General features: G+C 39.2%; 1 protein-coding gene across 7 annotated transcripts in view; it reads right to left on the minus strand.

The window, feature by feature from the left end:
* Nucleotides 1-21,621, minus strand: part of ankib1a (ankyrin repeat and IBR domain containing 1a) — a 393,960-nt gene that overhangs the window by 26,171 nt on the left and 346,168 nt on the right. For 3 of the 7 annotated variants that reach the window (XM_051936160.1, XM_051936155.1, XM_051936156.1), the window contains 6 exons: nucleotides 20,715-20,801; nucleotides 20,556-20,622; nucleotides 20,146-20,291; nucleotides 10,436-10,614; nucleotides 4,345-4,396; nucleotides 4,076-4,150 (listed from right to left, as the gene is read on the minus strand). In XM_051936160.1, coding sequence (XP_051792120.1) covers nucleotides 4,076-4,150; nucleotides 4,345-4,396; nucleotides 10,436-10,614; nucleotides 20,146-20,291; nucleotides 20,556-20,622; nucleotides 20,715-20,801 — 606 coding nt within the window. The remainder of the gene's footprint in view (nucleotides 1-4,075; nucleotides 4,151-4,344; nucleotides 4,397-10,435; nucleotides 10,615-20,145; nucleotides 20,292-20,555; nucleotides 20,623-20,714; nucleotides 20,802-21,621) is intronic. The other 4 variants (XM_051936161.1, XM_051936158.1, XM_051936157.1 and 1 more) reach the window with 3 other exon arrangements.

Genomic DNA, 21,621 nt, shown 5'->3' on the forward strand with positions numbered 1-21,621 from the left:
GTCAAGAGTTATTCAGGCTTATCACTGTAAAGCGGATCATTACATGTCACCCCAAATTGAATTCAGGTTTAGTTGTATTTACATACAATTTTAAGCCAGAGTCGCACTCAGGGTTAATGCGAAGGAGGTTAATGGATCACTCTATACTACTGATTGACCTGTTAAATTCTCATCACCTCCAAGAGTTCCACCTTCTCAAATATGCTAACAATTCTTCCACTGGATGGAAAGTGGCAGGTAAATAAAGAAATGTAAAAGTACTAAAACACAGACATTAGGGAATTCAATTTAAAATGTTTTTGTAAGGCTTCTGGTTAATAATCCAGTAGCAATGAATTAGTGGTGGCCAATGCAGCTCATAAAGACGTGGACTTTTTAATCACAAAGGAAAATGTCTCAAATACAACAATACTATGTAGTAAAAAAGAGTGCCCAGTGGTCATTTCTGTTTAGAAACTTGTGATTACAAAGATTTCTATGCACTGATTTTAAATTCTGTTTCTTCCTGAATTCCCTAGGCCTTGTGTTTATATTGGAAGTAATCGTAAATAACAAACAAATTTGAAACTATGAAAATAAACCCAATTTAGTAACGCTCCATTGATTGCAACCCAGGAAGAATGGAAAAACTCTTACAGCTTTCATGCACAGATTCCAAAAACACTGTGCTATTTTTCCCATCCTGAAAACACACATCAGGTAATGGCCAGTAATTTTAAACCAATTTATAAAGTTGCACTCAAGTACTGTTACATCAGAGAAGTCTGTTAGGTAGGTTTTTCAACACCCTCACTGTTCTGCAAGAAGTTTCCAACATTAACCTCCTGTTATCTGTATCTTGGGGGTGGGTTTTTCCTGCACCAAGCTGCCAGTGCAAAATGATTAAAGAAATGTAATTTATTGATCACAGAATAAGTCTGTATGGGGAATTGATGTCCAGCTTCTCAGTGAGGTATTGAAATTCTGTACCAGAAAGACTAGATGGTTTGATGATGGGTACTAACTGTTGTGCAGACTATGGCTGGCTGCTGTGGCTTATCTAACCTGAATGAGATGAGAGCTCAACTGAAAGACATCTGTGATGTGTCGGCTAGTGTATCTATTACAATGTAGAGGTAGACACCGACTTGCGACCACGTTTGGTTCTGACGGACTGGTTGTAAGTCAATCTGGATAAAAGACAGACTGGTATATGTATTCAAACCTGAACATATGAATAGTACTGTATAGTAAGTCCCTTAAGTCATGTTGTTTGTTTTATATCCTTTTTCATCATCATTCTTAGCACATTGCGTAGATTTTTAAAGTACAGTGGAACCTCAGTTTGCGAGTAACTTGGTTTACAAGTGTTTTGCAAGACGAGCAAAAATTTTTAATAAATTTTCACTTGATAAACGAGCGAGGTCTTGCAGTACGAGTAGTTTGTCTGCTGAGCGTCATGTGATCACAACTGAGCTGATGGTTCTTCTCTCTCTCTCACTGCGGGATTGTGGGCAATCGTCTCCTATTCTCCATCTGAGTCGGCGTGCCTCACTCATATAGTCAACATCCGTATGAGCGTATAGTGTTTACTACAGCATTAGCATTGTGACTGTGTGCACACGCATGTGTGTGTGTGCACGCGCGCGCTCATGTGTGTGTGTGTGTGTATGTGTGCTCGCACACGCTCGTGTGTGTGTGTATGTGTGTATGTGTGCTCACGCGCGTGTGTGTGCTGTGACGTGCGAGTCCCCGTCTTGCACCCTAAAACACGAAGCTGAGTCTCAGTACTTTAGCAACACAAGCTTTATTCAGCTTGAAACAGCAACAGCGCAGTTATTTATACACAGACAAAGCAGTCAGGCAGGGCCCTGCACATTTATAATGTTCCTTGTTCCTTGTATCACCCATTGACGGCATGCGCTTATAGCATGTCCGCGATCTTTTCGGATTCGCTTTTACGGCGAACTGCTACACCGCTGGGAGACTGCGATTGCTTTGGGATGCTCTTCCGCGTGTCGTCCCGTTGGGTGGAAACCCACAAGAGTTTAGAAACTCACTCACACCAGCCATGATTCTTTTCAAAGGTAAAGTGCAAGTTAATTTGTTTTATATATTTTTACTTTATATTTTGTATTAATCATTTTTATATGAATAGTTTTGGGTTGTGGAACAAATCATCTGAGTTTCCATTATTTCTTATGGGGAAATTCACTTTGATATACGAGTGCTTTGGACTACGAGCACGTTTCCAGAACAAATTATGCTCGCAAACCGAGGTTCCACTGTATATGAAATTGTCTGCCTCCAAGTATAAATCCCTCCTTTATGATGTTTGAGTCTTAAGTGTAAAGCTGACTGGCTGAAGGTGAATGACAGAAACCCGATGAAATTAGATGAAGCTACTGTATGGCCTTCGTTCTGTAGTAGTTCTGCTCTCTTCCTTCCATTACCTCATCAAAAAGCTGGAATCAGCCTTCAAAGGTCATTAGCTTGCTGTAGTGGAAACACACACGCGGTGAACAGGCCAATTAGCCTAATATGCAAGATACAAGAGTGCCCCTGTATTTCACAATGTCTATAGTATCCTCTCAATAAGTTTTTTTTTCTTTTTGTGCTCTTTTATAGGATTACTGTGCTATAATTGCAGAAACAGAATTTAAAGAGATTCTGTGCTGGTCATTCTCTGGCTGGGAGATCTTTTGTGTGATGCATACAAGTCAAGATATCTGGCTAACGTGTGTATTGAGACAGGCATGAAATTTGTAATTAGAAGCCATTGGGAAGGTCAGATCTTGCATGTTATGAATATGACTGATAAGACTGGAAATTAAATGCAACGACATGCACTTTGCAGCATGTGTGTAAGTTAATGCAATGAGAAATTTGTCAAGTCTAAAATGCAGGATGAATTAAGAATGAGATCGGATCATGAAATTAGGGCCAGTATGTTAAGACTGTCCAAGGAAATAAGAAAAGGGAAACTGAAATGTTATACTGCATTCCATTTGAAATGGGAAGTCGGAATTTCTAGGTCCCTAGTTGGAATTTTCATCTGGAACAACCCACAAGTCGGAATTTCTACTCGGAAACTCGGGGCTGGTCTGTGCAGTCCAGCTTCAGATTATGACTTACTGTACACTACGAACTTCAGTGCAAGCTGTAGTTTTATATTGTTTATCAGCACTTCTGTACATTTGGGTCTCATTAATTCAGCCGTACACACAGTATTGTCCAACTTCTATCTGTGGACATGTTGCTACAGTGTTTGGAAGTGCAAAATCCTGTGTAATGTGCTGTTCAGCAGTTTTCTGCATTCCGAAAGAGCAAGCACTACAAAGGTTTTCCTACAGGTGTCCATATTGTTTTCTGAATGTTTTACTGGAACGCAGTCAACGTCATTCTCAGCTCCGATGTCTGACTTCCGAGGTAAATAGAACGCAGCAAGAGAGAGGTAGTCACAAATGAAAGAAAGTCAAGAGGCAGGTGTTCTAAAATGTGCTGGAAAAAGAAGGGTTTAAAGCAAATTTGAAAAAGAGAATAAGATATGATGTATTGGGTGTGAATTACTGGACAAATGACAATAGGAAGAAATCATGACCACTGGAAATGGGAACAAAAACACCTGCAAAAAGTACATGCAGAAGTTGGTTAATGTGGAAAACTAATGTGAGCTCCGTAAAGAGTAGACTGAAAGTTTACAACAAGATAAACAACCCTTATTTTGGCAGTTATACTATTTAATATTGTTTCATTACATTTCCTGTGCTTTAAGCATATGCTTTTTGATTTTATAAGACAGTTGCCTTAATCATAATCTTTCAGTGTGTGCATGTTACGTTTCTTAAAAATAAATCTTTAAGTAAAATAATCTAGTAGAAGATCAGTATTTGGAGTATCCTGAGTTTTTAGGGTTTCAGTGCTGACAGACAGCTGCATGTTTTAAGAATGTATATCCTGCAATGCATTAAAATGGACTAGAAAAAGAAAGAGGTGAAGAAGTATGGGTGTGTAAAAGAAAAAAGCATTCCAGTCATAAAAAGGACATCATTGCTTATTTCAAATGTGAAAATGCTCACGGTCACTCAAGTAATACCTGCTGCTGGACTCCTGCACTTTGAGAGTTTTCCATTTGAGCACTCCCTCCAAGTATTGATTGATTCCTCAGGATCTTTAGATTAGAACAGAATAAGACTTAAATTCCTATGACCAAACTATCATAACTACTAAGACATGAAAGAAGTGAAACAGAAGCTCCCATCTTTTACACTGACAGCACAGCACAGCACACAATTCTAGATGGACTGCTAGTATACACAGGTCAGGCAGGTTAAGACTAAAATAAAGCAGGTAACAGACATTTACCTCTGGTGATGCAAATCCCAAATATTCCCAATCCCATGTTCCGCCTGCAAAACTGAAAGAATAAAACAGATTATGGTGTTTTCAATATGAAAGAAATTGCTTATCAAATTTATGACTAAAGCTAAACTGTCCTAAGCAGTTTTAATAAATATAGAACCTATAAAAAAATAAACTCAAGCCCTTCAACTTTTACTTTCTTACAAAACAGAATCTCTCCTTCACTTATTTACTTTAGTCAAAACCTATGCTGGAAAAATGGAAATTTAATAGATTGGACATGCTTTTCTATTGAGGAATACATCAAAAGAATACTTATTTTTATACATTAAAAAATAAAAATTTCCATGAAGTATTCATTGTATCTGCTGTGGCAAACCTATGCAGCCTCTGACCTAAACTGTTATTATTATTATTTTAGACTTAGAATAATTAGTTAAATAGAGTTCACCCACTGTGGATTCAGAAAGTATTCCGACCCCTTCACTTTCTGCAAACTTTATTGTGTTGTACATTCAATTTTAAATGGATGCATTTGGCATTATTGCTTATCAATCCACACTCAATAATCCAAATTGACAAAGTGAAAAAGTTTTAGGAAAGGTTTTGCAAATTTATTAAAAATCAAACATGGAAATCTCTTATTCATATTCAAGTATTCAGACCTTCAATTCAGTACTTTGTAGAAGCCCATTTGGCAGCAATCACAGCTTTGTCTTCTTAAGTCTCTACAATCTTTGCACACCTGAATTTGGCCAGTTTATCCCATTCTTTTCGGAAGATCCTCTCAAGCTGCACCAGATTGGATGGGAAGCATCGATTAACTGCGGTCTTCAGGTCTCTCTACAGATGTTCTGTGGGGTTTAAGTCTGGGCCATTCAAGAACAGTCAGAGACATGTCCCACAGCCATTCCAGCATTGTCTTAGATAAATGCTTCAAGTCACTGTCATGTTGAAAGATGAACTGTTGCCCCTGTCTGAGGTTGCATGCACAGATTTTCGTAAAGGACCTCTTCATATCTGGCTGCATTCATCCTTCTCTCATTTCTGACAAGTCTCTCTGTCGCTCACAATGCTGTTTCACTGTACGAATGGTTTTAGGCAGGTGATAAGTAATGCCCAGAATTCTTGCCCAAAGAGTTAAATTTTCGTGTCATCAGACCAGAGAAACTTTCACCTCATGCTTTCATACTTCTTAATACTTTCAACAGGTTTTTCCACCTCAACCAAAGACTTCTGACACTTTGTTAAAGTGACCATTCGGTTCCTGGTCACCTCCCTGACCAAGGCCCTTTTACAGAATGTTCCTTGGACTTTGTGGATGGTTTTTGCCCTGGCATGCAGTGTGAATTATGGGACCTTTCTAAATGATGTCCAGTCAATTCACTTTACCACAGGTGGACACCAATCAAGTTCTAGACACATCTCATGGACAGTTAAAGCGAATAGGATGCACCGGATCACAGTTTGAGTGCCACAGCAAAGTGCATGAATACTTATATGAATGAGAGATTTCAGTTTTTGATTTTTAATAAATTAGCAAGCCTTTCTGAAAACATGTTTTCACTTTCTACTACGAGTTATTGAGTGTGGGTAAAAATAGCAAATTCATCCATTTAAACATACATTTACCTTACAGTAAAGTGTACAGAAAGTAAAGGGGTCTGAATACTTTCTGAATCCATTGTATATGCAAGTAAGTGATTACATAAATAAGGCTTCTTGTTAAATGCCCTTAAAAGTATAAAACATTACAGATGCTAAATGTAACTTCTGTTAAAATCTGAATGTTGACGTCAGGACCTCCAGTACAGAGGCATACAGTTAGTCTGCTATTCTCAACTCTGCATAGTTGATTTCAAGAGGGCCATAACCGATGCCAGCAGCACTAAGCACAAGGAAAGAAACGGCCCTTTATTGAGCACCAGTCTATCACTTGGCCTGCTCACTTACCCAGGCTAACGCTCGCGATGGGGCCACTTTGGAGTCTCCAATTAACATAACTTTCACATCTTGTGGGCATGTAGGAAGAAACACCAGGAATCCATGAGAAGAATGTGCAGACCCAGTCAAGTAGCAGCAGCCATTACGCTACAGTGGTGCTCACATTCCCTGCATGTTTATAGAATTGTTAAAATTTGGGTCAGCACTGTTAAAACTGACGAGTTATAGCCAAAAAATGGAGTTTTTCATTTGGCCATTTCCTCCAGGTATTGATTTATTCTGCAGGATGTTTAGATTAGAACAGAAACAAATGTTAAAGTAATGCTTCAGTAATCAGTGCTTGCCACCTAAAATGCACATGAATGTGTAAAAGGGAATTATAACTCGATATTTATGTAGAACAGGGGTGCCCAATGCATCGATCGTGATCGACCGGTAGATCGCAAAGGTAGTGCAGGTAGATTGCGTTGCATTCAAAAAAAATTTTCTTTAAACGTTAGTCTATCATATATCCTCCCTATGGCATTTGCCACTTGATTGACATACAGGGCGGCCAGTCTGAGATCTCTTTTCTTCTAACACACTGGTCATCCCGCACGCACGATCAAACGCGCGAGCTACTGCAAAACTCAGGCTATCTAAGTGATCTAGTTAACCTTCCAATTTATATCGACTAAAGAAGGGATTTAAAAAAAAAATTTTTTTTGGGGTATGGGCTGGATGTAGAATTGGAAGAGAACTTTTTTCTCTCACAATGTCACAATCGAAGTGCTTTGTCTAATCTGTCAATCTATCATTGTTATTCCAAAGAAGGAAAATGTGGAAAGGCACTTTCAAACTGTTCATAAAAACCACGAAACTGACTTCCTTCCGAAAAGCGATCTGAGAAAGAGAAAGGAGAGGGAACTAAAATTGCAGTTAATCGGACAGCCGTCATTTTTCACTTGGCTGAATTCAAAAGCAAAGGCAGACACACCGAAGCATGGTTCCAGGTGAGTCACTCAATCATTAAGCATAAGAAGTCCTTCCAATATGGAGGGATGATAAAAAGAGGCCTTCGTTGAGACAGATGGCTAGGGAGAAATTCCTGCTGAGATTTCAAGACCCCTGGCCGGAGAAAAAGGAGTTTCTCCTTGTCATTAAACATGCAGAATACAAGCAACTTAATAACGATCAATGGCCGCTAGACTTGGCATTTTTTTTCGATCTGACCAACATGTTAAATGAGCTTAACACTAGAATTACCAGAGCCTACGAAAAAACTCGTAGATCTGGCCCACCTTAAATTGCTTCTTAAATCCATTCGCACCTCTCCGCCAGCGTCTTTTGTCATCTAAATGTGCTGATATACACAAGCTGAAAGCAGCTGGCTATTCCATCCCCCCACCGACTTAGAACGTGCACGAACTTCTCCCAGCTCATGCCTTGATTGATTATCTGGGAGTGAAGTAGAGTTTTAAAGTGGAAATAATAGATCATTATTTGGAACACACGAATTTCATGTGTGTTCCGTTTCTACAGTATTCTGTGTAAACACATTGTTAAAACATTAACTTTTTCATATTTTAGTAATAAATGTTACAAAATGTAGCATAAACTATAAAATGTGTGAAGCCTGAAGCCCAAAGATCAAATAAACACTTTCACAAAAGGTTCAAGAATGAAATGATAGCTTCCATGGCGTACCGGTAAGATTTGTTGACTCAGAGCGTAACAGGCTTGCCGTGCCTCAGAGACCCGAGTTTGAATCCCTGCTGGGGAGAAAATTTTTTTTTTTTTCTTTTTAACTTTCGCCGCTCTGCCTGCCTGCCTGAACTCCCTGTCTATCTATATAGTAATAACAGTAATTTTATTATTATATAGCAGCTTCCCTGTCTGCCTATCATATAGTGCCTTTCCTTCCTATCTATCTATCCCCTTAGCTGTTTTTTTATATATCTATTATACAGTGCCTATGGGGTGCCAAACGGGCAATTACAATGATTTTCGGAATATATAAAGTCATTCCTGAATACATAAAGTCAGCGTCGGAATATATAACCTCATTCCCGATTATATATAATGTCAAAGCCTGATTATATAAAGTCAGCGTCGGAATATATAAACTCATTTTTGAATATATAAAGTCAGCGTTGGAATATATAAATTCATTCCTGAATATATAAAATTTCCGTGCTTGTCATTTCACTCGTACTAGTGAAAGGTAAACTTCGACAGAAGCCACTCAGAGTCGATTGGGCTTGTGAGGTTTGTCCAAAAATGCACCCATACAAAAAGAATAAATAAATATAGTGTTCAAAATGCAGGGCACATACATCATTTTGAATAAATTAACTGAACAGTGGGTTGTTTTAAAATATTTTTCTGAAGATGTTTTTGTTAACTTAGTTCATTACGTTGTATTAGGAACTCATTGAGTTTACTAAAAATGTGCCTGAGTCATTTCAATCAATATCAATATAATCTGACTTTAAATTTATATATTCAGGAATGAGGTTATATATTCCGACGCTGACTTTATATATTCAGGAATGACTTTATATATTCCGAAAATCATTGTAATTGCCTGTTTGGCACCCCATAGGCACTGTATAATAGATATATAAAAAAACAACTAAGGGGATAGATATATAGATAGACAGGAAGGAAAGGCACTATATGATAGGCAGACAGGGAAGTTGCTATATAATAATAAAATTACTGTTATTACTATATAGATAGACAGGGAGTTTAAGCAGGCAGGCAGAGCGGCGAAAGTTAAAAAGAAAAAAAAAAACATTTTCTCCCCAGTGGGGAATCAAACTCGGCTCTCTGAGGCACGGCAAGCCTGTTACGCTCCGAGTCAGCAAATCTTACCAGTACACCACGGAAGCTGTCATTTCATTCTTGAACCTTTTGTGAAAGTGTTTATTTGATCTTTGGGCTTCAGGCTTCACACATTTTATAGTTTATACCTACATTTTGTAACATTTATTACTAAAATATAAAAAAGTTACTGTTTTAACAATGTGTTTACACAGATTACTGTAGAAACAGAACACACATGAAATGCATGTGTTCCAAATAATGATCTATTTTTTCCACTCTAAAACTCCACTTCATTCCCAGATAATCAATCAAGGCATGAGCTGGGAGAAGTTCGTGCATGTTCTAAGTCGGTGGGGGGATGGAATAGCCGGCTGCTTGCAGCTTGTGTATATCAGCACATTTAGATGACAAAAGACACTGGTGGAGAGGTGCGAATGGATTTAAGAAGCAATTTAAGGTGGGCCGGATCTACGAGTTTTTTTGTAGGCTCTGGTAATTCTAGTGTTAATTTACAGCTGCAAGGAAAAGAGAACTCCATGGTCAATATGATTAGCTCAGTTAATGCTTTCAAACGAAAAATGCAACATCTGTCCTCAAAGCTGCAGCGTCTTGTTTGGGGAACATCCAAAACCTCGCGTCAGAGCTGGAGACGCAATGGAAGGCGTGTGTGCAACTTGACAGCATACGCTACACAGCGAAGATTGAAAATTGCCTGTCAGACTTTGACAGACGGTTTCAAGACTCAGCTTTACTTGAGCCAATCGCTACATTTAAGTGCTATCCATTTAGGGAAGATGTTGAGGGTGATTCACCCGCATCAAAAATTGCAACACTGTTTCACCTAAAACTCCTCTACAGTGGAGGATGAGATTTTGACACTACAGGATGACATTTATCTGAAGTCTGGGGCTCTTGGACAGTTTTGGAACTTACTCACAGAGGAAAAGTACCCAAACATGAGGAAATGTGCTACCTCCTTGACTGCATTATTCGGCTCTACTTATTTATGCGAGTCAGCCTTTTCCCACATGAAGATTATTAAATACAAATACTGTAGTGACCATAAATGTATTGAATTGTTATTGTGCCATAAAGGTTATTCAGTATATATATATATATATATATATATATATAGCATTTTTGTTCATTTTAAAAGTAGCTCACAAGCCGAAAAAGTGTGGGCACCCCTGATGTAGAAGGTCTTACTGATGGTCGATAATGTGTAATTCAGACTCACTCACCTTTTTCCAGATCTTCAGTGGAATAATAAAAAATTGCAGAAGTACTTTTGTGATTGCACACAATGAAATGTTACATCTGTCTTAAGGGGTCTGCTACTGACCTATGTCTGGGAGCCTCAGGAGAGTCATTGGGAGCAACACCACGGGCCACTGAAGCCAGAAATTCCTGTCTTTTTTGTTGAACAAGGCATGCTGCTCGGATAATTTTATGGCGAGGGGTGCGAAGATAAGGCCGGTTAACTTTTTGAGCAAGATCTTCAGTCACCATTTCAAGGTCAGTCTGCAAATAAAAGAGTACAATATTATTTAAAGCCCCTTGATAAGGACCTAGAGTAAGTAGAATTTAATATGACTGTACGTCAAAATGTATTTATTCTTAGATTAGTAAAATATTAACTTCACTGAACTACACATTAAACAAAATAATGTACATTGATAAGATTTACTTAATGTTAATTGAAATGTAACTTCACAAATGTATAAAATCTTAAATGTAATCAATTGTTGCTTTAAGCACACTAATCAGCATAAAATGCACTGCATAAAACAAGTAGGGTCAGAAGCAGTGTGGTCTGAGCTGAGGATGATCCCTGTGTTCATCTGGTCTTAGTACGGATTTACAGTCACAAGACTAACTTTGGAGCTTAGCGCCAGTGCAGTGTGCCACAGAGCTGAGGACTTGCAGTGTGTTTCTTGGAGTTTGAGAGGAGGAACAAAGTTGCATATTAACTTACGACACCTCACAAGGAGGTGGAGGGCTATGTTACAAAATTAATTCTGCATGCATCAGACAGACTGTTATGGACACAAAAAATGCAAATATGCCATTAAAAAATATGAAAAAACCATATATTTATATTTGGACTGAAGTATAGTGTGATACTGAATCAAATATATACTACTCAAAAAATTAAAGGAACACTTTTTAATCCGAGTATAGCATCAAGTCAATGAAACTTCTGGTCTATTGATCTGGTCAGTTAAGTAGCAGAGGTGGTTGTTAATCAGTTTCAGCTAACAACAGGTACACTAGAGGGGCAACAATGAGACAACCCCCAAAACAGGAATGGTTTAACAGGTGGAGGCCCCTGACATTTTTCTCTCCTCATCTTTTCTGACTGTTTTTTCACTCATTTTGCATTTGGCTAAGGTCAGTGTCACTACTGGTAGCATGAGGCGATACCTGGACCCTACCGAGGTTGCACAGGTAGTCCAACTTCTCCAGGATGGCACACCAATACGTGCCATTGCCAGAAGGTTTGCTGTGTCTACCAGCATAGTCTCAAGGGCATGGAGGAGATTCCAGGAGACAGGCAGTTACTTTAGGAGAGCTGGACAGAGCCGTAGAAGGTCCTTAACCCATCAGCAGGACCGGTATCTGCTTTGGGCAAGGAGGAACAAAATGAGCACTGCCAGAGCCCTACAAAATGACCTGCAGCAGGCCACTGGTGTGAATGTCTCTGACCAAACAATCAAAAACAGACTTCATGAGGGTGGCCTGAGGGCCCGATGTCCTCTAGTGGGCCCTGTAGCGCTCGATTGGCATTTGCCACAGAATACCAGAATTGGCAGGTCCACCACTGGCACCCTGTGCTTTACACAGATGAGAGCAGAATCACCCTGAGCACATGTGACAGACATGAATGGGTCTGGAGAAGCCATGGAGAACGTTATGCTGCCTGTAACATCGTTTAGCATGACGGGTTTGGTGGTGGGTCAGTGATGGTCTGGGGAGGCATATCCATGGAGGGACGCACAGACCTCTACAAGCTAGACAACCACACCTTGACTGCCATTAGGTATCGGGATGAAATCCTTGGACCCATTGTCAGACCCTATGCTGGTGTAATGGATCCTGGGTTCCTCCTGCTGCACGACAATGCCCGGCCTCATTTGGTGAGAGTATGTAGACAGTTCCTGGAGGATGAAGGAATTGATATCATTGACTGGCCCCCACGCTCGCCTGACCTAAATCCAATAGAATACATCTGGGACATTATGTTTCGGTCCATCTGACACCACCAGTTTGCACCTCACACTGTCCAGGATCTCAGTGATGCCCTGGTCCAGATCTGGGAGGCGATCTCCCAGAACACCATCCGTCGTCTCATTAGGAGCATGCCCCGACGTTGTCAGACATTCATACAAGCATACAAACTACTGAGTACGATTTGGAGTTGCTGCAATGAAATTTTGGCAAAATAGACTAGCCTGCCGCATTATTTTTTCACTTTGATTTTCGGGGTGTCTTTGAATTCAGCCCTCTGTAGGTCGATAATTTTCATTTCCATCAAACGATGTGGCATCCTTTCATTCCTACACATTACCCAGTCCATATCAGTAGAGATATCCAGCAGGATCTTTTTTTCCCCCATTGAGATCTGATGTGTTTTCAAAGTGTTCCTTTAATTTTTTTGAGCAGTTCATTTAACTCAATGACAAAGTAAATGAAAAGCAGTGCTTGGAAATATTTCTATTGTGGAATTAAAGAAATAGAAAAATATGGATCAACATACATTTAAATAATAATCTTCAGTCAAAAGATGTTAAGTATAAGAGGATAAGTATAAGAAAAAGAGTAAGGCCTAAGAGAAGGTTTATGTATGTGGTGAGAGAGGACATGCAGGTGATGGGTGTGACAGAGCAAGATACAGAGGACAGAAAGATATGGAAGATGAACCACTGTGGCAACCCTTAACGGGAACAGCCGAAAGAAGAAGAAGTCAAAAGATGCCAAGTCAGTGTCCCTAATTTAGAATTTTCTCGGCCACTAGTTTGGAAAGTGTGCATTAAAAGATGTTGCCAGGTTCCTTAATATACTGTATTCCTTCAGACTGTCATGGAGGTATTGTCCAGATTTGATATGAAATCTCTCACACTATGTATGAAATAGCACCTGTGCTTAACTGTGGAATTTGTGTTTTGATGAGATATTCTTTATGAAAATTGTTTTTATATGACTTTTGGATTAATTTGGTTATTAGAAAAAGCTGGGCACATAATGAATGACAAATGTCAACTCTTCTGTATTATATATGTTATTGAGAAAATGAGTTATAGCATTACCAGATTAAGACCCTGCAGGCCCCAGCTATCACATGCATATATTTACAATCAATGAACATCACATATAGTAATAAAACAAATGGGAGGGTGGTCTTCCTTGGAGATTTAAGCCAGTGGTCACACATTAGATCGAGGGATGGCAATATAATGTACAAGAAACTTCATATGTGTGTTGTGTGAGAGAGCACAAGGTACCACTGAAACAGAAAACTGCTGATGCTACTGAGAGAGAGTGAGACATGTAAAACTTCATTTCTGTAGCTGCAACACAGCTATTTTTAGGTAGAAGTGAAATTTCTAGGGCATAATTTGCAGGTCAGGCGTTGGCAGCAGATGAAATCTGAAATGACTCTGACCTTCCAGTCTGGAGTTAAAGCGGGGATTATTTCGGTGTGGGTGATATCAGCATCTTAAAATTCTGTTGCAGCTAAACTTGAATAATATTGCTTAGTGTTTAATGCAGTAACATGCAAAATATAAATAAATGTGATCTTATGATTGCTATAGGCTCTCCTAATAATATGGCAGAGTTAATCAATAGCACTTACATATTTACCCTAATAAAGATAACAGAATATCTTTTTGCTTGGGTGACTTATGTGCATGTGAAGGTTGGGTATGATTTGGGCACCACACCTGTATTACATTTTTCTTGCAAATGCCAGGACATGCACCCAGGCCACCCTGATGGTAGATTCACCCATGAGTTGCGCTTCTGATATGATTCTATTCATTTTTATCTTTCATCTTGATAATACTTTTAAGATATTCTCCATAGATTTCATGGCTTTTTCAAGTGCTCGAAGTGAATAACATTTATAATGATGTCAACGACACTCATTTTGATCTACCGTAGCTTAATGATTGCAATTATTTTTATTAAGTTTACATGATGATGTACTTTTTTCCTGTGCTCTGTCCTTTTAAATTGAGAGGAATATGTAGCCGCAAGTCGTTAATTGAGAGAAGGCGAGATGTTAATTGCTGGTGTGCAGCCATTACTGGACAATTAGAAGGCTAGCTAAACAAACCATGGAGAAAGACAAGGCCAAAACAAGACTAGCTGCGTATCAGTTAAACATGGTGTTGGTCTTGTTCCACTGATCACTGCAACAGCACTTAGACTTGAAGACTGTCTCCTCTTAGTACCAGTAATACATAATTTGGCTTTGATCCATAGCTAGCACGGTACTATTTCAGGTACACTGCAACTGACACACAGTGATTGATTACTTGATACTGAATATTTATAAGAAAACATGGCAGCAATTAATATGATTTCTTCAAGAATAAACAGGTACTAAGAATTCATAAGCAGAAAATAAAAAGAAGACATCAGGCGCTTTATCATCCTCGTCTCATAACACCAAAGGAGCTAAGCGAGTGCACATGTTCACAAGCCTGATGTGACTCTTGCAGACAGCAGTTGGCAGTCCACTGAATGACAGCCCAGAGAAGTAGCAGTTCTACAACTGTCACGCATAAAGAAGACAGATCTATTTTCTGTAGCTACATATTCCATTATAGGAGTCACAGACAAAAGGAATACCACTTTTTTATCCTTGAAAACGTCTTGTTAAATTTAAGGATATTAAAGCAAAGCAAAAAAAAAATTATATATAGCTAGTCTTTGCTGCCTTGCAAAGTATAACATTTTTCTGCATTTGTAACATGACAGCACATTAAAGGGTGCACGTCTATATGCAGTCCCAGTGGGTTTGCTCATTTTTCAAAGGGTATTTCTTAAAAGAGATGCATGCTTCTGCTATCACCACCTTGCTCAGAACAGTTTAATACATTATTACAGTATGTGCGTACTTTGTCTTTTGGATAACTTTTTAAATATCCTAACCACCTAAAATATACGTTTTTGCATGTTCTATTCATTCGATGTGATCCTTCTTTTTTAATTATAACAAATAGTGGTTATTGTTTAAAAGGTTTGCTTTCTTTTAGTTTTGTTGAAATCTCCCCAAAACTTTACCCAATCCACAAATGTATGGGAGAGATGCATTAACTTTTTCAACTGACAGATTTCCAGTAAATGGCCTGAGCTTGAAAGTCGTGTCATTCTCAACAGAACTGCATGTATTCTGGGAAAGCTAAAAGGCAAAGAAGGATTCAGAATATTTGGGTTAGCCAGAAAGTGCAGCTTTTTTTGGAATTGACCTTGGGCTCATTGAAAAAAACTGTCTTGCTTTAGTAGCGGAAAACAAACTGAGTTGGGAAAGGAAGCGGGAAGGAGAATGGCCGCCTTTTACTAGGCATCTTTCAAAAAGAGTTCTCACAGGTCACTGCAATTGGTCCTGTTTGCACAAATGGATCATTCAGTTCAGTTGCAAATATGGACACTTAAATGGAACTTGCTATCTATTACTGATTATTTGATTGATGCTTGAAAAAGAAGCTCGCTCTCTAGCAAAAAATTATTTTTTTGTTTTTGTTTTTTTCAATTGAGGATACATAATCTATAACTAGGGAACTGGACCATCTAGGAAATGTTATCTGGGACTGAAGTACATGAACCCAGTCAAGTCGTATAATTCTTTGTATTGCTTTTATTTTCTGCTATTGGTTATTATGCAAATGAATAGGACTTTTAAGTAAAAGTTTAATCTCAGTGTCTCTGTCTGAACGGATTACTAGCTAGCTGAGAAATTAAGATTTATTATTCCATATCTAGCTGCAACAACGTAAGGGCTCAAAAGGATACCTTTGTGAAGTCATCAGTTGATGGTAAACTGGGTTACAGAAAAGGAGTTAAAGGAAATGATAATCGCAGTCAGTGAGCAGACTGCCATTAGCAGTCTCTAGGATTGAATATGCAGGGTACAACACAGACAGTAAGGCAGGTAAGAGACTACAGGAAACTGTTATATCACTGGTTCTGATGTTTGTTCCTATCCCCCATTAAAAAGTACCTCAATGGTTTGGTGGCACCTTTCGTGTTAGATGTATGTCACAGGTGATCTGTTAACACGATAAAACAATTCATGCATTAATCAGGAGTCATTTTTAGGTGCTTTTGCATATTTTGCAGAAAGCCCATATTGTGAAAAACCATGTCTGTCTGTCTGTCTGAATGAATGAATGAAAAAACTCAGCCCCCCCCCCCCCATGAACCAATTTTATTGAGATGTGGCATACTTATTTTGCAAAGAAATTTGTCGAGACAGTTCAGTTTTTGTTCAGATTTCTCAAGCAGATTAGATTGCACTAAACAGTTTAAATTTTCAAAATCTCCAATTGCAAAGCATTGCCAAATTTGCAAACTCGTATGTATTAAAACAGAGAAACTTTCTGGGCAACTTCAATTAGGAATTAGTTTACGGTTTCAGTTTTACCTCAAAAGTGGTTATATAAGTTGTATATTTTGTGTAGTTTTCTCTTTTACTCATCTGACAGACACTTGGATGCCCAGTGCAAGTGAGTGAAACGCGGGGCAGAGTGCGCCCGTGCAAACAGCTCACACTGCAGCACCCATCTGCTGCTGCTTTAGGTAAGTTAACTAATAAGAGTACAAAAAAGTTTACTTCTCTGGAAATGAAAAGAAAGGGAAATCAGTGATGCACTGCTGCTTCACAGTTAGGAGGTTCACTTCCCGGGTCCTCCCTGCATGGAGTTTGCATGTTCTCCCCGTGTCTGCGTGGGTTTCCTCAGGGTGCTCCGGTTTCCTCCCACAGCCCAAAGACATGCAGGTTAGGTGCACTGGAAATCCTAAATTGTCCCTAGTGTGCACTTGGTGCGTGTGTGCCCTGTAATGGGCTGGTGCCCTGCCCAGGGATTTGTTCCTGCCTTGCGCCCTGTCCAGCAGACCCCCGTGACCCTGTATTAGGATATAGCGGGTTGGACGATGACTGACTGACTGACTGATAACCAAATGGTGTTTGAACTAATGTATAACACTGGACAGGTGCAGCTCTCCTAAATAATGTAAACGCAGTATAGGTTTCAAAATGGACAGCGAAGTTGGGAGGTGGGGGGGCTTAAGCCCCTGATCATTCAGTCCCAGATATACACAAACAATCACGTCAAGTCCCTGAACCTCCTGCTCTACATTATACAATAAATCGGTTCCTTTCCATGTTCTTACTTATTTACTGTATATAATTTCAAAGAATTATTGGGTTTTAACCAATATTAATAGCTAGATGGAGAACTTATGTCAGTTCCTTTTCTTGTTTCATAGGGTATTATTGATACTGATATTGTATTGGTCATTTTGTATTAAAGATATTTTTAAATTGCTAATTATTGGGTACTGCTCTTTTGGGTATAATTTTTTAAAATGTTATGTTTGAGGAAACTGAACAATAGTTAGCCACAGACCCTCCACCACTAACACACACCAACTGATGCCATTTTTACATCACATGAATTGCAATCTTCTACGTATGAAATCCACCACAAGCCTATTTGTGCTCCATTTTTATCTCCAATGTAGTGCTATTAAAAAAAACACATATTTGATGCAGTCTGCTAATAAATGTAATTGCATTGTTATCACTATTACTTTGACTCATTTTACCACTGACTCATTGTTACAAAGCTAATTAATGAACAAAAATTTAACAACTGTTGGATGAACTAAATAAAAAAAAGTGCCTCTTGCTTTTAATATCAGCTTATAATAAAGCAGATAGTTGGAACACTCCCAGAATGCTGGGATGTTCCTGGTATGTATTGATATCACAAAGTGTTTGAAGTTTGCTCTAAGACACTAGCAAGTTTACATTCTGACACTACATTCGTTGGGCACCAGACGACAGCTTAGTTTAAACTAAAGAAAACAAGTGTGATTGGTGCCTTTTAATTCCTTTTGTATATACTGCATTAGTTGTATCTTGTGCTGAACCCATGTCCGACTCCATCTTTTGACGTGCAGATTAGCTCTGGCCACTTGGGTCTACATGGAAAGGAAAGTGGATTTATGGATTTTTTCTCCCATACATTTTGACTTAAAGGATTACTTTAAAGTTACATTCTTGTGAATATCAGTAGTAGACACAGAAATTGTGTGGTAAATAACTCATTTCCTCTTCTGTTTAACTCTTTCAGGGCTGATGTCGACTTTTGTCAAAATTCAGGAGTAGAGGACAGTAATCAGCTGTAAACTGCAACAAAACTCACCCTTACATTTTAGTTTGACTCTCTTTGCTAGAAGGAAAGTTACATAGGTTTGTTGATTTAACCTCGATTCCCTAAGCATGCATGAGTAGCGAAGAGCAAACAACCTCTAAAATGGTACTGACATCTGGCGACAGACCAAAGCGAATGTGCAAAGCAAAATACTCCATGGACGTTTTACGTAATTTTCTTGAATAGGACTCTGACTTGTCGGACTCCGAATATGATGCAAGTGATCTGGAGATGGATATCAAAAGCGAAAGTGAGGTACCAGCATCAGCTGATTGGTCCTCAGCTGATTGTGGTGCTGAACACTTCTGTGTAGCTGATGCACCTGCAGAAGCGTTTGCCTGGTAGGACCACCACACTTATGATGTCAAGAGGTACAAACCAGATTGCGTCACACAGCGACCGCCACCACCACCCACCTGCTGTGTGAAGACAGCCAGACAGCTGGCCCACCGTGCATTCCTGCTGACCATCGACGTGCCCCCACGCAGCCACTGCGGCCAGAGATGCCAAACATACGCCAACAGCAGCCACAGCACATAGCAACAGATGTTTTATGTTGACTTATGTGTGAAACCATTGCTATGTGTGCTTTTCAGAAAACTGAGTTTTTTGGAAAAAATATTCAGCCCTCAAAGAGTTAAACTGATTTTCACAATGGACACCACCTATTACCGAAGAGCATATCGTCACTCTCCTGAAATGAGCTCAGTAATTGTGGACGACAGTGCAACACCCAATATGGAAAACCTAAACTGGGCTTATATTTCCTTAAACCTGGTGACATTACTTGACTTCAGTCCGAGGAGATATCAAACTTGACGACGGAGTTGCTGATGTTGTTACCTGAGCATTCCAGATTATATGACCAGGTATCACAGGACTTGACAAATTACATGACCCTGTGCAGAGTTTTCAGTGCAGTTTCACATTTCCAAAGTATCATGGGCTTGTCTCTTTTTCTGATAGCCAGTAAAGTGCTACCTGACAAAGCTGGGGCTTTACAAACACTTTCCAAATACACAGAGTTAAATTGTAATCTCACCATTTTTATTACCTTTTTTCTCATTCTTTCATGGTATGTAAAACACAGATAAGCCTCTATTCTGTTTGTGATGCTCCTTATTCCTCATAGCTGCATTATGTGCCTTGTATTTCCTGCTGAGCTCTCACTGGTTTTCACTTCTCGCATACACAGAGCCTGTCCCAATGACTTAACCTGTATGATTTTGTCGGGGTGAGTTGCACCGTCATTGGAGTGAATTGCTGGGTATGTCAGATATCGTGACTGGTAGGTCACAGGATTGCACTGCACCTTCCAACTTGCTAGGTTATGAAAATTAAGTCTAAGACTGAAAATCGCTGGAGAAGTCATGTAATGTGACAGGGTCTTCAATTGTATGAACGTGGTCACATAGTTGCACTCAGGTAATTACCAGATTTAGCAGTAGAGTATGTGTTTACATGCAGTTTAGAAAAAAAGAAATTCTTTATCAAAAGACAACATGCTTTGTTGCAACAGAACATGACTGCAGCACTCCCAGTTTCTCCCAAGCCCACAAATAAATGCAGTCTTAGCAATATACCAGCATTCTAGTGTGTGGCTCACCTGCATCAGTTCAAAAATCTCCTTCTTTGTGCTTTTGGGTTCCAAAAAAAAACCATATGGATAAGAACACTTAAGGATACGGCGAGTTTTCAAGAGCTCGTGTACAGCGTCTTCAATGAAGGTGGTGTCAGGCGGGCCCCCTTCTGCTACAAGCCATAACAGAAAAAAACACAATCAACTTACAAGCCTTATAAATGTCAGCCTGGTGACTCGATTGTGTCTAATGAATACGGCACATGGAAATTGTTACAGCTTTCTCTTCTTTTATTCTATTTATGGTAGAAAATAAATGTGTTCTGCTCAGTAATTAACCCTGCTTAAGATGAAATCACTGTACATTACACTGTGTACTTCTGGCAAAGGTTTTGACTGCTTTAGTAAAGCATAATGTGCTAAATAACGCTTCTTACCTCTGCTGAGAGCTCTGCTTAACTGTTCCATCTTTTCTTTGGCTGTTTTTAGCAGTCGCTGTTCCAGCTACATGAAGATAAAGAAGCAAACTGGTATAAGAAGGTTGGCTTGTTTTTAAAAAGGATGGGCATTCAAAGATTTCAGCCAACACCTCTCACCTGGTAGCTGTGCTCGTGGTTTTTATATCTAGTGTAGTAGTGCATAAATCGGTCCAGCTCCTGAAAGGTCTTGTGCTTCTTCTCCGCCTGCAACAAAGAGATTCACAGAAGCTAAACACAGTGTTCAGTCATATAGTGTTGGAGGAATATTCCGTTTCTATCCCATTCTTATTTGACAAGATCCTCTTTGGGGCTAGTGACTCAGGCTCTGAGCATTATTACTATTATTTTTTGTCGCTGCGGCCCTCATCATGAAAAGCAGTCTGGGAAGAGAAGATGAGATTATTTTATCCCCTTCCCCATGAATCTGATCTAGATACTTGGGTTTACAAAATTGATGAATGGATGGATGGCTTTTCACCTGAACTACCTGCCAATATTCCCAGTATTTTACAGAAGTTAAGGTCCTACAAAAATGGACCATGTGTAAGATGATATATACTGTAAACAAACTGCATTAGTGTCACCTTGGGGATCCATTTAATTCTTCACTCCCTGTTCGTCCTCTTTTTGTGTCTTTAATAATTTTCTCCTTAAGGACAGGGAAGCTTGTCTCCTTATTATTTAATGAATCCAAAGACAAAAATATAAGTACCTGTGAATCTGCGATTATGATCTTGCACCACAATGAGTGTCCAGTTTTGTTCATCAAACCCTCACCACTCCCCATATATTTTACAAAGCTTCAGTGGCTACTCAGGCCACACCTTAATGCTAGAAAATCTTTCAATATTAAGTTCTCCCCAGTCACACTTCTTGAAGGACAAACTCAGACTTTTATGCACATATTTCAGCTCTGACCCCCTTGTGTCCTCCTTTTGGAACAACCAGTTCCATTAGCCCTGACTTGTGTAATTAAATATGTCTGCCTTGAGCAGTGCAAGATGCAAGATGTGGAGGCTATTAA

Source organism: Erpetoichthys calabaricus, chromosome 13 (assembly GCF_900747795.2).
Source record: "Erpetoichthys calabaricus chromosome 13, fErpCal1.3, whole genome shotgun sequence".
NCBI classification, from domain to species: domain Eukaryota; kingdom Metazoa; phylum Chordata; class Cladistia; order Polypteriformes; family Polypteridae; genus Erpetoichthys; species Erpetoichthys calabaricus.